The 19,604-nt window shown below is 29.6% G+C and overlaps 1 protein-coding gene across 3 annotated transcripts; it reads left to right on the top strand.

Moving 5' to 3' along the window:
• The first annotated feature begins 2,037 nt into the window (after nt 1-2,037).
• LOC129911397 (CTD nuclear envelope phosphatase 1 homolog) lies at nt 2,038-14,580 on the top strand. 3 transcript variants are annotated; one of them, XM_055989200.1, is made up of 6 exons: nt 2,038-2,234; nt 2,699-2,913; nt 9,184-9,441; nt 9,502-9,684; nt 9,756-9,950; nt 13,603-14,580. In XM_055989200.1, exons 2-5 carry the CDS (start codon nt 2,815-2,817, stop codon nt 9,945-9,947), a joined length of 732 nt encoding a protein of 243 aa, XP_055845175.1. In that variant the 5' UTR covers nt 2,038-2,234; nt 2,699-2,814; the 3' UTR covers nt 9,948-9,950; nt 13,603-14,580. The 3 variants fall into 3 exon arrangements, with proteins under 3 accessions (XP_055845175.1, XP_055845178.1, XP_055845177.1); XM_055989203.1 differs by having other exon boundaries at nt 2,039-2,234; nt 9,193-9,441; XM_055989202.1 differs by lacking the exon at nt 2,038-2,234 and adding an exon at nt 2,400-2,640.
• Nucleotides 14,581-19,604: the final 5,024 nt, after the last annotated feature.

Below are 19,604 nucleotides of genomic sequence, written 5' to 3' on the forward strand. Positions count from 1 at the left end.
AGCTAAAATGTTTCCCATGCAAATTATCTATAATTTGTTTGGGATGTTTAGCTCGGCTAAAATTTAGCTCGATCTGCGTACCAGGCTTTAAAGTTTGACCACATCAAACCAGGTAGCGCCGGGTAACTGTATGCAAAAACAAATTCAAACCAGAACGTCAACGTTCTGGAGTGAAATTTTTTTTTATACAATACCCATACCGCTACCTTTCCGGTGTGGTCAAGCCTTCAAAGTTCAAAGTAAGATCTTATTTGCCGCAGTAGGTATACAAAATCGTTAGAGCCGTTATTGAGAAAAAAAAGTTTTTTTCATTTTGGTTATATGCAGGTAACGTTTATTTTGTTCCAAAAAGTAAAATTTCAATATCGCGTCTAGAGAATTTTATAATACTCATAACCACCAAGAAAAAAAAACGGCTGTAGTCCAAGATAGTAACCCACTTTGTTTGCATTATCTACATCGTTCTAACATGACTCATATGGTTGTCTCAAGTTCGAATATTTTATAGCCCTGTTCCTTTGGGAGGTGGCAAAGTACTACTAGTAGTTTACTAGCGATTTTCAATGGAACGCACTTTCAACGAATTCAATACAAATCGTATCTACTCGGGAAGAAGAGCATGAGTAGATGATAGTACTAGATTAACCAAAACATCTACTATTAGTAGACTACCACCTCCAATGGAACAGGGCTTTTATGAATCCTAGATTTGCCCTATAGCACGTAAAGTGAAAATAGTGTCATTACAGAAAATTCATTTGAACATTCCCTACACATATGTGACTTCCTTTCACCCAAAATATACATATATAAAAAAAATGATAGTGTAAGGTGAGCGCAAGGTGTTTTGCAATGTCAGCCCTGTTCCATTGGAGGTGGTAGTTTACTCATGAGTAGATCTAGTACTACAAATAACACACGATCTTCTACTCGAGGAGATACGAAAAGATACGAAAGTGTAGTTGTTGTAGTAGATTTCTACTTACGAGTAAACTACCACCTCCAATGGAACAGGGACGTCATATTACGACTGCTCTAGGTTGCTGTTTAGTTTGTTGAAAAAAATCTTTTTCGCTATTCGCGAACTAAATTGAACTAAGTAATGCCCACTTTTCACTAGTCGATTTTAGCCGCACGATATGTCGGTCAACTAGGATTTTTCTATAGGGATGTCACTTTAGTCGCCTGCGACTTACGTTCACACGAGTCGAAAAGCCGCACGGCAAACATCGACTCGTGAAAAGTCCCCATAAGTGAACTAAGTTCACTAGTTCACCAAGATGAACTAGTTCATTGAACAAGTTCGTTCGCGAACTACACAAAAGCCTAGTTGTCAAACCCAACAAAGGAAAAAAAAAATATGTTCTAATAATTAAAAATAACAGTTTGAAGTAATTTATTATTAAAACTTAACAACTGCACCGAGCCGACAGCTTCAGCAGCCATTTTAATTTTGATTGTGCATATAATTTTTTGTTTTTTTTTTTTTTCATTGACGTAAAGCGTTCCGGTTTTACTCAGAATGTTTGGTCTATTTTTTCCGAGCTCGTAGTTCGTGCTCTGAACAAAAGATCTGAACGATTTCTGAACAAAAAAGGTACACACATTTTGAAGCTCTGAACGTTCTGAAGAAAAAAGAAATACGATTTTTTTTTGACAGTTCAGACACTGTTCAGAACTAAAAACGAAAAACCCCTAAGTATAGCTCTACACGGTGATTTTTCATTCGCCTAACCAGTCGGTTTGTATGCAAGAGGGGTGAGGATTTTCCTCTTTTTGACGTTTGTTCCTAGAAAATGTGAATTGGAACGTGATTGGGCACAACACTGTGTAGCCAGGCCCTAATGAGGCACTCATGAGAAGTATGATCACTCGTGTAAATTTGTCATACCTCTATCAAAAATTTCAAAGTAGACACATACCCTTAATGAGTGTATTCATGAACACATCCCAAAATCCTCGCACACGCTCTCCAAACCCCAACCACAACCAACTTCACATGACAACTTCAAAAAAAAAAATTTCTCGCAAAAAAATTTTTTCGTCGTATCCAAAACTGTCAAAACGACAACGATAGATAAATTTAGAAGAAGAGTCCCCGAGACAATTTTTTTTTCCGGGAGAAAAAGTGCATATATCCGCAAAATTAACAAAAAAAAAAAAGAAAACTAAATTTAACCCTAGCAAGAAAACAATCTTCTCCGCCAATATACAATCAATCTTTTTTGTAAATTGTTAGTGTGAAAAGTTTTGAAAAGAAAAAAAAAAAAATAAATTCAACAACAAAAAAAGAGAAGAGAAAAAAAAAACCAATGCGTGTTGTGTGTTGATTTTTTTTTTTTTATTTCTTATTTCCATTTTCCATTATACGCATATATAACAAAAAAAAAAAATTCAAGAAAAAAAACTGACGGCTTCTCTTTTTTTTGGCGTTCATCCAAAAAAAAAGGGGGAACTTTTTTTTCTTTTTCGAAAAAAGAAAAAAGCATCCACACCATCGCCATTCACATTCTCACCATCTTCATCAAAAAGAATAGAAAAGACAGCTAAAAAAGCTGAAGGCAAAGGCTGAATTCTGAAGAATCAAGATTTGCTTCCATTTCATCCCAAAGTCGCTTCTTTGCTTCGATCGACACAAAAGTCTTTTTTTCCATTTCTATTTTTTTTTTTTTATTTTATTCTAATTTTCTTCTCACAGACATTTTTTTTGGGGTCTCTTGATTTGTAGTTAAACAAATTAGAAAAAAAAATACATCATTGTTTTTTGCATCTTTCGGCGAAAGGCGCGTTTTATGAAGCATTGGTGTTATACCAATGTTGTCACTCCTTCAAATGAAATTCCGAGCGTTCTTGGTCGTAATATCAAAAGTATGGACGTGCATTTGTTTTATGTTCAATCGGCAAATTCGTGCTGTAAGTATATAGTTTTTTTTTTCCAAATTTTTTGTGATTTTTATGATAAATTTATTTTTTATTTTTTTTTTTCTGTTTTGAATGTGTTTTTGTACCATGACCGTGAGTCGGAGTCCGACCGTGATGATGGTTGTTGTTTGTAGTTAAGAGTGTGTGTTAGATAGATCATAGATAAAAAATTGTCCAACCTCCAATAAAATAACTCCATTTACACTTGTCCTTGAGTTAATTTAAATCGAGAGGGCTTATTTATGAATTTGTATTTATTTAGTTATACATTGCAGGTATTTATTTATTTATTTTCCTTTTTTTTTATTGCAATACCTACTTATTTCAATTTATCATAGGAAATAGGTATAGCTGGAAATATACTTTTGATTTGAGGCTAAATGTGATAAATCGAATTATATACAATTTGATGATAAGTTAGAATTATCATAGTTGTACCTAGACAGAGGCCCTGATAAAGAGCGGGATACATAGGAGTTAGTATTGTATTGATAGTCAAACTCTTAAAAATTTCTGATTAGATTGTAAATTTATTAGGTGTTAGGGGTTTGAGAATTATTTATATTTATTATAACCAAGCGAACTGTTATGATCGATAGTTTATTACTATTATTGAATTTTTTTTGTATGCAATTTAATAAGTTAAAATGCAAAAATGTTCAATAAGGGTTCTCTTAACAAACTAGTTTTAGTTTAGTTTAGTTTATTGCTATTTTTTTTTTTAAGTGTTAACTATTTTTTGCAAGTTTTTTGTATTTATTTGTATTTCTTCAAAATTATTTAACGAGAGCTAACGCATTTCCATTTTGAACTTCTATTGCTGACAATGCATTTAAGTAGTGAAGGTAAATGTCTTTGGACTACCGAACCAACAAGCGAATATTATCCTCATCCGCTGTTCCCACAGTTGGGAAATGCTTTGCCCGCTAAATTACCCTTTCACGAGCATAATCTATAATAGAACTTTTTAGTATTAAGTATTTTCAGTTTATTCTGAGTGATATAATAAAACAGTAATTTCATTATTATACAAAATAATCCTTTCTTTTCATTTCTAATCTCCGTAAGTTGAAAAGTTCCCTTCGCTTTTTTTGTTCAGGATATATGAGGAGGTGATTTCCAAAACCAGCTATCAGACCTGAAGGTAGTTTTGAGTAAAATGCCAAAAACCTTTACTTCGTAGTACAGAATATATAGAGCAAAATAATCTTCTACAAATTTATTCTTTACGAAATTTTAATAAAATTAAAGTTTTCAAAATAAATATATCTTAAGTCTTTATATTGAAAATTCCTTATTAAAAAGTCGGTATATCTGCTTTTGGAAGTATAATTGAATCATGTCTTCTTTTGGAAGTAAAACTATTAAAAACATCTTCTTTTGCACGATTTTTTTAATTTTTTTGTAAATAAACCTTTATCAATATCAGTATTTTAGTTTATAACAAGAAACAAAAATACATTTTTATAAATGAAATTGAATTAAAATGCGTTTCTGGATCGCACGTACTTGCTCTTGTAATTCGGAGTGTCTATTTTGGTTATTTGAATAGCTCATTTTTTCATTTTTTTAAATTATAAGAAATAACATTCTGCAAATTTTGAAAAAAATTGTTACGAAATAAGCTAAAAAATAAGTAAATTTTCGCAAAAAACCACAAAGCCCTTACCATTATATCCAAATTTTTGAGAAAAACTAAAAACACAGATTCTTAATATTATTTACTAAAACCCTTATGCACACAAAATTTAATTAAAATCGTTAGACTTTTTAGGTCCTACCACGGTGTACAGATGGACGGACGGAACTAAGTAATGACGAAAACTACTTCTGTAACTCCTCCATCATCGTAATGTGACATTTTATCATACGCCAAATTGATATTTTTTATACTGAAGAGGCCTTATTGAAAAAATGAAAAAAATGCATAGGCCATTTTGGAAAACACATTTGGTGTTCAATAGGCTGTTTTGGAAATAAAGGCGTTTTTTGACATCGAATAATTATCTCTGTGTGCTGTTTAGAAAATTATTTTTGATTGAATCAGACGCGCGTTGAAAAGACCAAAAAAATGACATGCATATCTCATTTCCCGATTTTTTTCCGATAGCTGGTTTTGGAAATCAGCTCCTCATATGTGTTGAAAATCCTTACCTCGATTTTTGTTTCCAATGAAAAGCAGGTAGTCGTCCATACTTGACCTAATGGTTCAAGATTCATTGGCAATGCAAAATTATGGTAGATACGAAGAAGTTATTTGTTTCTTAATAAAGAAAAAAAATTAATAATTGTCCAAGGTGGGTTGGGTAAAGTAGATATGTATATCGTTCACAAAAACATAATTACATTGCAAACATAAAAGACTGTGAATCGTTTCTATTAGATCTAGTTGTTTTTTATTAGTTGCTCTACGGCTGCAGAACTTTAATAAAACATCATCAAATTATGATTCAAAATAAATGCTTTCAAAAGGTTTTTACATTTTTTTATTTGAAAATATTCACTTGCAACTTATATTCAGATTAAATATACAGGGTGTCCCAAAAGTAATGGATCAAACGAAATATGCTGATAGGCCAACTTAAGGGCTCTCAGAATTTGGTAACTTGTTCATCCCAAATCCTTACGGTTTTCGAATTAATGCATTTTTTGTGAAATTTCAAAAAATTCCTACTTTGCAACAGTATTTTGCTTCCTCCGTCCATAATTGGTTTTTGTTTTTTATTATTCTTTCACTAAAACAATGTCCAATAATAAGAAACAATTAATTAATCAAAACATTTTTTATTTCATAAGCCATTTTGCTGCAAGTTAATTAACAGTTCCAAGTTTTCTCAAAATTCAATTTCTTACATTTATTTCAAAGCAACAAATCGAAAAAAATTTGTATGGTGTGACACTGGTTTATTACTTTAAAAAACTTGTCCCGTTATTGCAGTTTTCAAAAAGGTATACAAGTTTCCAAAGTTGTAGTTATATCGAAAAATATTACAATTTTAATTCAACAAAATAGGGTTTTTCAGACCAAAAATACAAACAAAAATAGAGGCTTTTGTTCAAAGAGAAATAAACAAACAACAGTTCGAGAAAATGTGTTTATTTTTGTTTGTATTTTTGGTCTGAAAAACCCTGTTTTGTTGAATTAAAATTGTAATATTTTTCGATCTAACTACAACTTTGGAAACTTGTATACCTTTTTGAAAACTGCAATAACGGGACAAGTTTTTTAAAGTAATAAACCAGTGTCACACCATACAAATTTTTTTCGATTTGTTGCTTTGAAATAAATGTAAGAAATTGAATTTTGAGAAAACTTGGAACTGTTAATTAACTTGCAGCAAAATGGCTTATGAAATAAAAAATGTTTTGATTAATTAATTGTTTCTTATTATTGGACATTCTTTTAGTGAAAGAATAATAAAAAACAAAAACCAATTGGGGACGGAGGAAGCAAAATACTGTTGCAAAGTAGGAATTTTTTGAAATTTCACAAAAAATGCATTAATTCGAAAACCGTAAGGATTTGGGATGAACAAGTTACCAAATTCTGAGAGCCCTTAAGTTGGCATATCAGCATATTTCGTTTGATCCATTACTTTTGGGACACCCTGTATGTATGTGTATGTATTCTTTTTTGATAGATGTGTAATAAAAAATGAATCACATGGGATTAAAATGGGTAACAGTGGTGAATCTAATTGCAACCCTTTTGACATGCGATGCATAGTTTTTTAATTGTTAATTTGGATATTAATCGGCCCTAGCGAGGTAATCCGTCGGAGCGGAAATTCTCCGATTTCATACGAAATATGCTTCGAGGTGTGTTTCCGACAGGTTAAAACTGTCCGATTCAGATGAAATCGGAAAAAAACCGCTCCGACGGATTACCTTGCTAGGGCCGAATAATTATATTGAAAACTCCTGTACCTAGGTATAGCTTACAATTCTCAGGTCATTGCAACTCAATATCTGAAAAGTTTTTTTTTTTTTTTTTTTTATTTGCGATATATTTAGCTAGGTACTTGAGGGCAGGTTATAGAATCCGTAAAAAAAAATAAACTTGAGACAATTATCAGTCATGATAGAAAATGCGAAAAAAGTGCAATTCTGTTAGGATTTTTTCAAAAAAAAAAAAAGTTTAGAAAGAACGTCAATTTCTTAATAACCTTAACTGAAAAAATAAACAAATCGAAGTTCTATTTTTTAACTTTTTTGAACTTTAACTTTAAATATATTTTGAGGTTCAAGTCACATTCATTTGTAATTAGTGTTTTTTTTTTTATATTTTTACGTTAAAATTCAATGACATCAGCTCAAAATTACATTCAAATGTTGAAAGAACTTCAGAAAAAGCCAAAAAATCGTTAAAATCGGACAAGTAAGCACGTATCATTTTTAATTCCTTCTAATGTTAACGTTCAATAAAAACTAACTTTTTGAGTTGTCTCAAAAATCAAAGAGTGTTTTAACTTCCAGATATCAGTGTTTGACTCAAAAATGTTTTAAAATTTAGAATTGAAAAAAAAAAAAAAATAGTCGGTATGTACCTATTATTATTTCGAAAATTAAAATTTAAAAAAAACTTTTTTTTGTATAACTTTTTTTGTATTTTTTTCCAAAATTTCTGTTTCGAAGCTGTTTTTTCAAAAACTATTTATTAAAAATGATTTAATGATTTGTTTAAAATCCAAATAGTTGTATAAACCTTTGGCTTACAAAAAAAAAAACCATTGTGGTTTCTTAACTTTCAAGTTTTTCTTTCAAATTTAAGTACGTTTACTACTATGTTCAACACGCAATATCGGTCTGCCTTTTTGCATATATACATACTAAGGAACGTTCTTCACGTCAACAAACATTACGAAATAACCTGCAATTGTTTCATTCTGTTAACACCTTCCTATTCAGGTAGACTAGCGGTTCCTTAGTCAAAGAGTAAGCATTTTAGTAGCACCCCGGTGCGCTATTGCTAGTCCAATGACTATGACTTCAGAGGTCTGGGTTCGTATCCCACGCTCCACCACCCAAAAAATATTTTGCTAGGGTATTGCCGATCTGCAATCCCTAAAGGGCCCATAGACATCACACTTGTGTGCACATACTCTGTGTGTACTGACTCTGGAAAATTCATGAAAATATGAATTATGAATTCATTGATTGGCAATAATAACACCGGCAAACAAAAAAAAAGTGGCTTATACAACAAACTAGACCCATCTAGGTTTATATATCGCACCCTCAGTGCAAAAGAGCGATAAGTCAAAAAAATGACATTTTTGAGATAATGATGAGGAAATGTTGCTTTTTAAATTACCTTTCTTTTGAAGGGCTTGTTGTTAACGTAAACGAAAAATTCGAAAGATTATGACTGTTTTTATCCAATTCCTACTATATTAAAAGTCAAACTCTTTCCTTTTATTAAATTTATTAAAACTACAAAATAAACATAATGGTTCTTGTAATAGAGCTTTGACATTATGGAAATTGCTGTCCCATGGAAAGTTATAGGGGAAAGTTTAGAGTCAGTATGTATTTTGCAGAAGCGTTTTCTCGAAATGAACTTTTTTGAGTTCTCGCTCTTTTGCACTGAGGGTGCGATATTTCGATGACGAGGGGATCATAACTCTCCCACATGTCTGCTGCCGGTTTTGTATTTTTTTCAATTTCTGTATCCAACTGAATGCTGGTGTTTTTGCATTTGCTTGTACTTGGAGTTTTTAGACCTACTTGTCTTCTTACTTCGCGGTCCTATTGCAACGTTGTATGATTTAAACTTTTTGAGGAAGTTGTTATACCAACTATTTTTTTTAAGAGATGGTGTTTTTTACATGTAGGCTTCCCTTCTCTCTTCATCATCAAAGAATAACTGATATATGATGGGTTTTAACGTTATAATGTTAAAAAAATAATTAAATGATAAATGAGATTCAACCCTAAAAATAAAATAAAATAAACCTCGATTTGTTTATCCTTTTTCAATTATAAAACAGCAAATCGCTAATAATATACCCGATATATTAAATTCGGATTTTGAAAAGTTTTCTCTTTTGTAAATTGGACACGGATAGATGAAAAAAAAAAATATATAATATAATCATTTAGGTACTTTGTTATTTTTTATTTGCACCTTTATGTATGTTTTCTAGAGGATCAACTTTTTCTGTAAATGAAAGGTGTTAGAAATAATCTATATAATCTTAAAAAAAAACATAAAATCTTAAACAAATAATATTCTTAAAAATCTGATATGAGCCTCTTTAGTTTGTACAGTATCAACCAGTAAAATATGAGCTCTTCCCACTTTCGCCGGTGTCGCGGCATCGACTCAGTATTGTTCAAAGGAAAACGCTGGTACTCGATTTGGATGAAACCCTCATACATTCTCATCACAATGCGATGCCAAGAAATACAGTCAAGCCAGGAACACCCCACGATTTTACAGTTAAAGTAACAATTGACAGGCATCCAGTTCGATTTTTTGTGCACAAAAGGCCACATGTGGACTTTTTTCTCGATGTGGTAAGGTTTGATTGAGATGGTTTTAAAGAATATTTATTAACATTGATTGTGTCTTTCAAGGTGTCACAATGGTATGATCTGGTGATATTCACAGCAAGTATGGAAATCTATGGTGCGGCTGTTGCTGATAAACTGGACAATGGCCGGAATATACTTCGCCGGAGATACTATCGTCAGCACTGTACACCAGATTTTGGTTCATACACCAAAGATTTGTCAGCTATATGTAATGATTTAAATAAGGTAACCCATAAGCTTTATAAGTTTTCAGTAACTACTGTATAACAACTTGATATTTGTTTTTTTCTTTGCAGATATTTATCATAGACAATTCACCAGGAGCATATCGTTGTTTTCCAAACAATGCAATACCAATCAAAAGCTGGTTCTCAGATCCCATGGATGTTGCGTTGTTGTCATTATTGCCACTTTTGGACGCTTTAAGATTTACAAATGACGTTCGTTCAGTACTTTCGCGAAATTTACATTTACATCGTTTATGGTAGCAGGTTCGTACTTTAAATTCAATTAAGTAGTTTAAGTAGTAATTTAAATATTAAAAAAAAAACTAAAAAAAATGTAAAATTTTGAAGTTAAAGTAAAATTTTATTGTAAACTGAAGACAAACAAAAATACAATCTTGTTGATTTCTTTTTATTGGTTATGAATTAGTGGTAATAATGTATTTCTTTCGTTTTGTATATTTTGGTTTGATATGACTGCTGTCGAAAACTTTAAACTACCAGTTGCACTACGTATCTTTGTAGATGTTACGTAGTATATATCTAGGTTATGTATTACAATCACAAGTCAACAAGATCTAATTTAAGATGACCACACTATCGAAAATAAGGTTATCATCTAGATCTTCGGATGAAGCGCCAGTGGTGTTTCACTTTGCAGCGCAAATGTGCAATCTTTTTTTAGATTTTCAAATAAACCACAACTTGAGTTTGTTGCTTCAAATCTTTCAGCTTGAATTAAGATTATTTCACGTCTACCCTTAATAGAGCAAATTGATGTCATGATTTGCTTCATTCAATTGCAGGTTTATCAATTGCATTAGATAGGTAAGCATTGGTTATTTAAGTTATCTAAGTTCAGTTTTGTATTGTTATTTTATAAACAAGAGATATTTTGTTGGTTTATGTCGTGCAGTTGGAGCAATGGTAAGTTTTTTTTTACAGTAATGCACTCTTTTGTTTAATCACAAAAAAATAAAATATTCCCACGAAGATTTTGGAGAACCGTTTTTGGGCTGAAGGTATTCCGCTAAGAATACTTTGGTCATAGTCCAATTAAGGTCATTACTTAAAGATGAGTGGACATTTCGTATCTCGAATATAGTCAGATGTTAAGAAGCTGGCTCTAGCTGGTGGTGTGATTTAGAGTTTTGGAACTCATTTTGAATTTTAGATGTTAAACTTAAAATAATTGTTTATTGATGCGGTAAGGTGCATTTTGCATCTCATCGATCTAAAGAACAACAGTGGCTTCAAATTCTTGCAATTCTGACATAATACTGCTCCATAATATTTGACACAGGAACTTTGCAAGTTAAGTCAATTTAAATTTCATTGGCTCACCTTTACACTTCCCGATGCTGCACGCATGGTAAGTCACCACATTGTATTTAACTTTTTCCATCAAAACATCAAGTTTAGCTAAAGTGTGGATATTTAACTGTATGTTATTTTTCTTCATTAATGCTTTCATATTATCATAAGTATTTTAAAAGCCAATAAAGAAATTGCGATGTAAAATTCTAGGGTTTTCTAGTATATGAGGAAGTGTGAATTGTGCTTTTCTCGCCTAAACCCAGAATAATAAAATTCATTTAGCCCTAGGCCTAGGTGGTTACCGAGAATAGACGACAAAATTGTATACGCCAATTTTTGTGAATATCATCAGCCGAAACGCTAAAAAATGGCTTGAAAAATTAATTTGATCAGAAAAATAAATAAATACAATTTAAGCAAAAAATAATAGTTTAATTAGAATGAAGATCTTCTTCACGTGAAGGTAATAAAATGTTTGAATGAGTTCACTTGAAATTTTTTATTTAAGTTTTAAGTTTTGCCTTTTTTTAAAGGGTTTTCAATTTTTAAAAAGCTTTCTATAAATGAGTGATACTTTGCCGAAATTTTCTAAAAAATGTATAAAGCAAAAAATAGATTTCGATTTCAATGGTTTGAAGATGATCTTTTGTAAAATGATATCCAGTTTGTCTACTTGGTTGATTTTCACAAAAACTTAAGAAAGAAACCTTTTTACTGATGCACTTTCATCATCGGTCTACATCTTGATTTTTATTTGTTATTCGTACGATGGCACTTTGAATCTCTCGTTTTGCCGTAAATCATGTTAATAATTAAACCCAACTTAACTCCACTAAAAACCCGCCGACTGATTTATGTAGCTTTGAACCCAAACTTACTTCAAAGTGAGTGAGTCTTTCCTATCAAATTAAATCTTTTTTCAGAAAAGGCAAAAAAGGATTTGCCATTACAAATAATTTTCCATTTACTTCTTACTGATTTATAGTTAGGGGAAAACGCATTCAAGAAGGGGTTTTTTTAAGCGAAAAAATCTTCTGTGCTAGTTACAAGGTGAACCTTTTCTATTGACTGGCAGTGTATATGTTTTGAAAAAAAAAAAAAAAAAAACTAAGTAATAGTGAGAGCGATAAGGGTCAAAATCATGGAGGTGGGAAATTTCGTTGACCGAATTCTTAAAAAATTAACTTTGTTTTATGATAAAAATTTCATGCTCAAATGTTCGCTTTAGCCATAATTTGTCGGTTCATGAACGGGCAGAGCACAAAAATGTATATTTTGTATAATTTACCGCAAAACCCCAAAAATTAGTACTAGAAAAACGTTCCTCGAAATGGTGGTGATCTCTTCAAAACGACTTTAGAAGTCTAGAAATAGTATAAGTGTGAATGATATTTTATTATATTAAGATAGGGGGTCTTAAATAAATCAAATATAACTTTATTTCTTGGGGCAGAGACCGATTTCTACAAAAAATTGCTTTTATGCACGTCCGAAAAACTTAGGTCATAAGTAATTTTTTCTTTTATTTTTTTGTAACTTTTTTGATAAAAGTGTATATTACAGCCATACTCAGAAAGGAAACTGGGTAAAAAAAACCTAAAAAATACAAAATTATTACTAAGCGTTCCCGGAATGACGGTTAATTGATGTAAAAAATGAAACTAGCTTCTTACATACATTTTATATATTTATCCATAAAAATAGGTGTGGAATGATAAATCATATAACATCAACTTTAAAAACTGCTTGCAGCACCATTTGTACGTTAGATGATTAAAATATCAATATTTTAAGAAATGTTGGTTATTTTTCTTGGGACAACTTTTATTAATGTATAAAAAACGACAAAACTTAATTTTTTTTTTTTGTAAGAGATGTACCAATTTGTGTATTTGTAGTACTTAGAAAAGAAATACTTAAAAATAATTGACTTTAATGTGTTTTTAAGTCATTTGAATATCAGTTTTTGAGTTATGGATATGTCCGGGAACGCTGTTTTTGGGTATATTAGATGCAATAAAAAAGAAATGGAAACTTTTCTAACCGGAACAAATATATTCGTACTATTTTAATTGGTAAATGAGAAAAAAAAACTTTAAATAAATGTTATTTTGATTTAAAAAAAAATGCCTGGACATCAAATTTTCCACCTCCATGATTTTGACCCATAATTGTTTACGTATCATTTCTTTCCTTAGTACCATTAAGCCCTATTGTGAGTTTCATTCGAAAACATTTTTACCTTTTTTTTAGGTATTGTGTATTTCACCCGAATGAATTTCACATTTTCCACCAAACTGGGTTTCTTTTAAAATATTAGTGAAAAGCAGGAGTGTCTAAATTTTTTTCGCAGTTCACTTGAAAAATTGGTAAAAAAAAAGAATGTACAACTTTCACTCGTTATTCGCAATAGAGGAAATTTAATTTTTTCGGGTGGAGTTTTCACTCCATGGAACTCACACTGGGTCTAATTATGAGTGTATCTACTAATTTTTTGACCGGTAGTGTATTAAATAAATTTTATTATACTCTTTCTTACAATCTACAAAAAATATAGCAATCATTTAATGTTTCACGAAATGTATCTTTTTTTCTCTTTCAGGTTAACAAATTACAAATTTGGTGCTGTGACACTTAAACGAACTTTTTTTTTTTTGTTTTATATTTTAAGGATGATAATAATATATGAAAAAAAAACCTAAAAAGATCATTAATTTGTTCGTCTTAAAACTTAATAAGAAAAAAAAATGAAAAAAAAAAAAACAATTTTATTTTTTAACAATCGAGGGAGATTTACATTGCCGTTTATGTTGTTTTATTATTTTTTTTATTTGTATAGTTTTGTTATATCTACATTCTCTATAATAATAAAAAAAAAAGAAAATTTTTGTTAAACAAATTTTCAATCATTTCGAATTCTCATAAATTTCAATCATTGATTTTATTTTTTATTTGTATTTTGTTGTTTTTTTATATATTATATATATGTATACAAGAAAACAATATAAAGTATTTACAAAGAAAACACAAATTAAAAAAAATGTTTACTTTCGAAGAAATTTAAAAAAAAAAAAAAGAAATGAAAACCAACAAACAAAAAAAATGTAAGCATATTTATTTACAAGAACTGTTTTTTGATTGAGGTGTAAGTTAACACATAATCATTAATTATATTATAATAAAAATATATTTATATTATAAATTCAATTAATTTTAAGTCAAAAATCGAAAAGAATTAAAAAAAAGAACATTAGCTGAAAAGAGACAAACAAAACAAAAATACAAAAAAATAAAACTCGTTTAAGAATGAATTCACTGGTTTGATGACAATTTTGTAAATATTTTGTTTTATTTTTTTATTTGTAACAAATACATACATTTTTATGAATGAGAATAAATTAATTGTGTTTATTTTTTGTTGTTGTTTTCAAATAATAATAAAACATTTTTATTTGCAATTGCAGTTTGTTTTTTTGTTTTTTAACTATTTTGTAGAACTTCAAATAAATAACACAAAACAAAAACAAACAGCAATAATTATTAAATTGAATTAAAACAAAAAAAAAAAAAAAAAAACAAATTAATTAAGAATCTAGTTAGAATTTAGCAACAAGCGATATGACAAAAAAAAAGAGTGTAACGATTTATTATCCACAGTTGGACTGTGCTGACCTAGAACAATACAACAAAAACACATACACATACATACATAAAAAAGTTATAAATAAATTACATACACTTAAATTAAACATTACAAACAAACAAAAAATATAAAAAAAAAAAACAATAAATTAATTACCAAAAAAAAAAAAACAAAAAAATTAGCGGTAAATTGAGAAATTTTAAATTTGTACTCTTGTATTCAATCGATTAAGTGAAGGAAAAACAAAATAAAAATACAAACGCATTGTTAAAATATTTAAAATAAAAACAAAACAAAAAATCTGAAACAAAACAAAAAAAAAAAAAACACCATTACCATGTTGTACTAAAGTATGATAGTAAAAATTATATTTAAAAAAAGATACAAACAAAAAACAAAGAAATTGTAAAATACCTATGGGTAATTCCATGAAAAAGTGGACACGAATTTTGAACAAATTATGCAGTCTTTTTTACTTTTTTTATTAGCAAATTACTATTTACAAACGTCAACTCTTTTTGCAAGTTGCAAGAAAAGATTCTTTGTTGTATTCCCTTATGGATAGACATCAAATTCAGGGAGTTTAAATAATCTTAAAGCATTTTTATAGCATAAGCTTGCCAACAACAGAAGAATTTCAGATAAAAATGACGGAAAAACAAGGAAACTGAAAACATGATAAGTCTAACAGTGACGATGACAACACCCCCTCGTTATTGGTAAAATAAATTAACATTTAAGCAAGCTTCGTTACACAATATTCGATTTAAAAAAAACTTGAGTGAAAATGCATCTTTTCTTTACATTTACAACCACAAATCACAGGTAACATGAGTTACCAAAATAATGTAACGTGAGTTACCTAAATATTTTAAAATTTTTCCTCGAAATATTGAAAAAATGTTTCGTTTTGTCACTTATATTAAAAGCTTGTAATTTTTTATGTATGGAATCTTCATTAAAAACAAATACAGATTCTTAATTTCACATAAAAACTTCATACTGTCGGTGTCTTAAAATTCGTGTCCGATTTTTGTAACGTGAGTTACCATCAAACTTTTATTTTTCCCAAGCAAATGTTAAAAATAAAGTAAATTTTGTTAGTTAATTATGAAAGTAATAGTTATGCTCCATTCATGGATAGTAATTTCGTATCAATTTACATTAAAATTGACAAAAAAAAAATTATTTATGTGTTGGAAATTTTTGTGAATGTAACGTGAGTTACCATGGAATTGCCCCTATATTATTATTATAAAATAATTATATTGATGAAGCAATGGTGTGAATTCAACAAACCCAAAACTCCAAAGAAACAATGCTATGTTTCCTAAGAATGAAAAGAATAAAAGTAAATAAATATAAAAAAAAACTATGATTTTAAATCATAGTAAAATTAATTTTTTTATTTAAAAAAAAGTAATTAAGAAGGAAAATTACACGAAGATTTTAAGTGCGTAAAGCTGCCAAAATACACGTAAATAAGAGTCTTTTTCGAAATTGAATTTGTTCATTATGATTTTAAATTCTTACATTTGTATAAAATGATTGAAGAAATTCTTTTTTTTTTATAAGAAAATTGCATCAAATTCGCTATTCAGTTAAAAGTGTATTTAGCAACTTTACGCATACAAATATTTATAATTAAAAAAATTTTCAAACTTTTCAGGAAAACGGCTTAAATCAATGAAGAGTCCTCACAGCTCACACGCATTTAAAAGGTGGAACTTATCAAATTCGTATTATTTATTAAGCTAGTCATGTGCAATCATCGTAGAAACTTGGCTTGCGTTGTTTCTCAGAAAACAGTAACTTACTGTCTGCCCAGCCCATGGTATAATTATTCATGATAAGGGGAAATTCTTTGATTATGAATTTTTTTCGAGTGAAAGATAAGGGAAAAGAAAAAGGGAATTGCTTACAGGTGAAACTCCCGATAGGGTTGATTAGATTATATTATTATACCATTCTGTCTGTCACATTTGAATCGTTTATTTCAGAAACGACATAGGTCCATGAGCATAAACTTTTCAGGAGCAACAAAAAACTTTTTTTACTTAAAATTCCACAACACTTCAAATTAAGAGTATGCCGAGTTATAATCTAGCCTAAGATGCATTTAGAAACCTTTAAAATATAAATTTTTTTTAGGTCTTAGCGGGTCGCTGGACTTATGTCGTTTCTGCTCAAAACGAAATTTTTTTGGTAAAACTTTTGTTTTTATTTAGCTATAGCTTTCGAACCCAGCTTTCGATTTTAATAAATAAAATAGCAGTAGAGTAGAGAGAGTCTTTTCCTTTATATAAGTGTATAACTTAAACGCTTGCGTGTCATGATGTTTTTCCAAAATTATTTAAAACTGGTAAAATGTCAAATAATTCAAGAGTTAAAAATGTTGCCACCGCGAGAAATCTGGCTATAACTTTTGAACCCTGAGCTCAAATTTAATTTAATAGATATAGATAGAGTAATTCCTAGCCTTTTCATCAATGTATAACAAAAGGGCGTGTGTGGCAAGATTGCTGCCAAAATAATTTAAAACTGGTAAAAAGTCATGTATTTAACAGTCAAAAATGTTACCACCGCGTGAAATCTTTCCATTATGTATTTTGAACCCTTTACTTTCAGTTTTCGTATTTTGGGGGGTCAGACATACTTAATTTTTTTTTTCAGAAGATGAATAACTATACATAAATGAGAAATTTCAAAAAAAAATTTTTTTTGGAAAAAGTGGACTTATGTTTCTGAAATAAACGATTCATTTACAGATAACACTGGTAAACAAAATTGCACCTTTTTTTATGTTTCAAACAAAAATCCGTTTTCCGTTTTCGAAAAATCGATTTAAAAAGAAATTTTTTAATATTATAAAATTTTAGTTTTTATTTTAACCTCTGTTGTCACACCTACTTTTTTACTTGCGATATAGGTACTACAAGTTTAGGATTCGTAAAAAAAATCGAACTCGAGATAACAATTTTACATGACATTACGATGATGGAGAATGCCAAAAAAGTGGGTCCGGCAATTTTGTCTGTCCGTCTGTCTGTCTGTCTGTATGTACCTCGAGCTAGAGCCTAAACCAAAACTTGGTAGTTAACAGTTTTCGGCGATTCCCTAGAGGACAAATTGAAATTTTTTTTTTAGGACCAACACAAACGGTACTTGTCATATAACGGAAATAGAAAAATTAATTTTTTTCAAAAACGGCTCTAACGATTTTGATTAAAAATTTTGTGTATAGTATTGCACATAAGGGCCAACTTTTAAAATAAAAAAAATATTTTTTGTACCGTTATTTACGATACCTGTCATAGAACGGTTTTTTTGATTTATGAATATCTCGTACAAGACTTACCTGATTTCAACGAAAATTTTTATACAAAAACGTTTAGGTAAGGCTAATATTAAAATTTTAGAAAATTTTTAAAAAACACATTTTTGGATTTTTAAAAAATATTTCAAATATTTTTTTTGAAAAATCAATTTTTTGAAAACGGGTGTCTGAAAAATTTTGAAATTTCGTTTTAATGTGTAAATTAGTTATTTCTTCAAAATGGCATACTAACTTTTTTTTTGAAAAATGTTAGAAAATTTTTATATATAAAAAATTATTTTTTTCAAAAACCGCTCTAACGATTTTCGAAATTTTTTTTTCTAAAAATTCCTTTTCATACTAGGAATAAAATGTCATACTTGGTTTTTTGTAAAAGATCATTTAAAACTGTGTTTAGTTTATTACAAAAACAGATTTTTTTTTTTAATTTCTTGAAAATATCAAATTTTAAAGTTTTCCCTAATTTTCTTGAACAAAAAGCTTTAAAATTAGAGTAAATTTGAGCATAAGAGCAAGTACGTGCGACCCCAGTCGTGCATTTTATTCAATCATCGTTTTCAATAGGGTGTGAAAGTGATCCAAGACAAAAATTGATCGTTCGCCTTTTTGATGATTATATGGATCATTTTAAAAAATACTAGATCTACAGCCCTATTCTGCTATCCATCGGGGGGAAAAATCGCTAAATATTCACCAATTACCATTCTGCTATTCATCGGGGGGAATCCAAACTCACGTCGGTAATATCGGTAATGTTGTTCAGTATTCCACTAATCACGTGAATGAACTTGCTCCATACATTTGCAATCCGCATAAAAAATGTTGCGGATCTGTCACTTTTGTTTGTAAAAATAAATTCACCATCGTTGAAATTAAGCAAAATGCCACTTTTCATAAATTTTTAATTATTTCTTAACATTAAATCGGCTGCTTTTATTTTTTCTATGCAAATAAACACAAACAAAAAATTTTTTTTCCTTTCAATTTACTTCGTCGCCATTTTTTTTTTAATTTGACGTTCACCTGGACGTCAAATTGAGGGATGATAATGCAGTTTACCCGATGGATAGCAGGATGGCAAGGTAGAGTTAAAGTGAACCGAATGTGTGAATCGGATCTGAGATTCACGGGAACAGCAGAATAGGGCTGCTAGTTTAAAAGGTTATTGCGAGTGTCGTTTGTCTATTGATAGACGTTTTTTGTCGATAGTAGAAAATCGAACAAGAATGTTGGTATTGTTAATATCTATTGTGATCGATATTTTTTTGTTTTATGGTTCGATCTTTTTCGCATATCGACTGAAATCAAGTTCATAATATCAGAATAGCAAGTATCTTTGTCGAAAGATATACTTATTACACAATAACAAGACAGATTTATCGCATCGAAAATTGAACGGCACACGCAATAAGGGCTAAAGACTTTAAATATAAAATGGTTGAAATTGAACAATTATTCGTTTGGGAGAAATTCAGAAATAAAAAAAACCTTCTGTGGGAGGTAGATATTGTTATAATGATTTTCAGAAAAAAAAAACTTAATGTGGAACTTATCAAAAATTGAGTGTATTTTTATAAAAAATTTAAACTCCGATAAAAAAAATTCCATTACCAGATTGGATCAT

This window comes from Episyrphus balteatus, chromosome 2 (genome assembly GCF_945859705.1).
Source record: "Episyrphus balteatus chromosome 2, idEpiBalt1.1, whole genome shotgun sequence".
Lineage (NCBI taxonomy): Eukaryota > Metazoa > Arthropoda > Insecta > Diptera > Syrphidae > Episyrphus > Episyrphus balteatus.

Bases quoted from the DNA above. Each gene is read 5' to 3' on its own strand.
- LOC129911397 (XM_055989200.1), top strand. From the start codon at position 2,815: ATGTTGTCACTCCTTCAAATGAAATTCCGAGCGTTCTTGGTCGTAATA. The intron at 2,914-9,183 runs GTAAGTATATAG...GAGCCTCTTTAG, and splicing joins TCAATCGGCAAATTCGTGCT to TTTGTACAGTATCAACCAGT. The intron at 9,685-9,755 runs GTAACCCATAAG...TTTTCTTTGCAG, and splicing joins TATGTAATGATTTAAATAAG to ATATTTATCATAGACAATTC.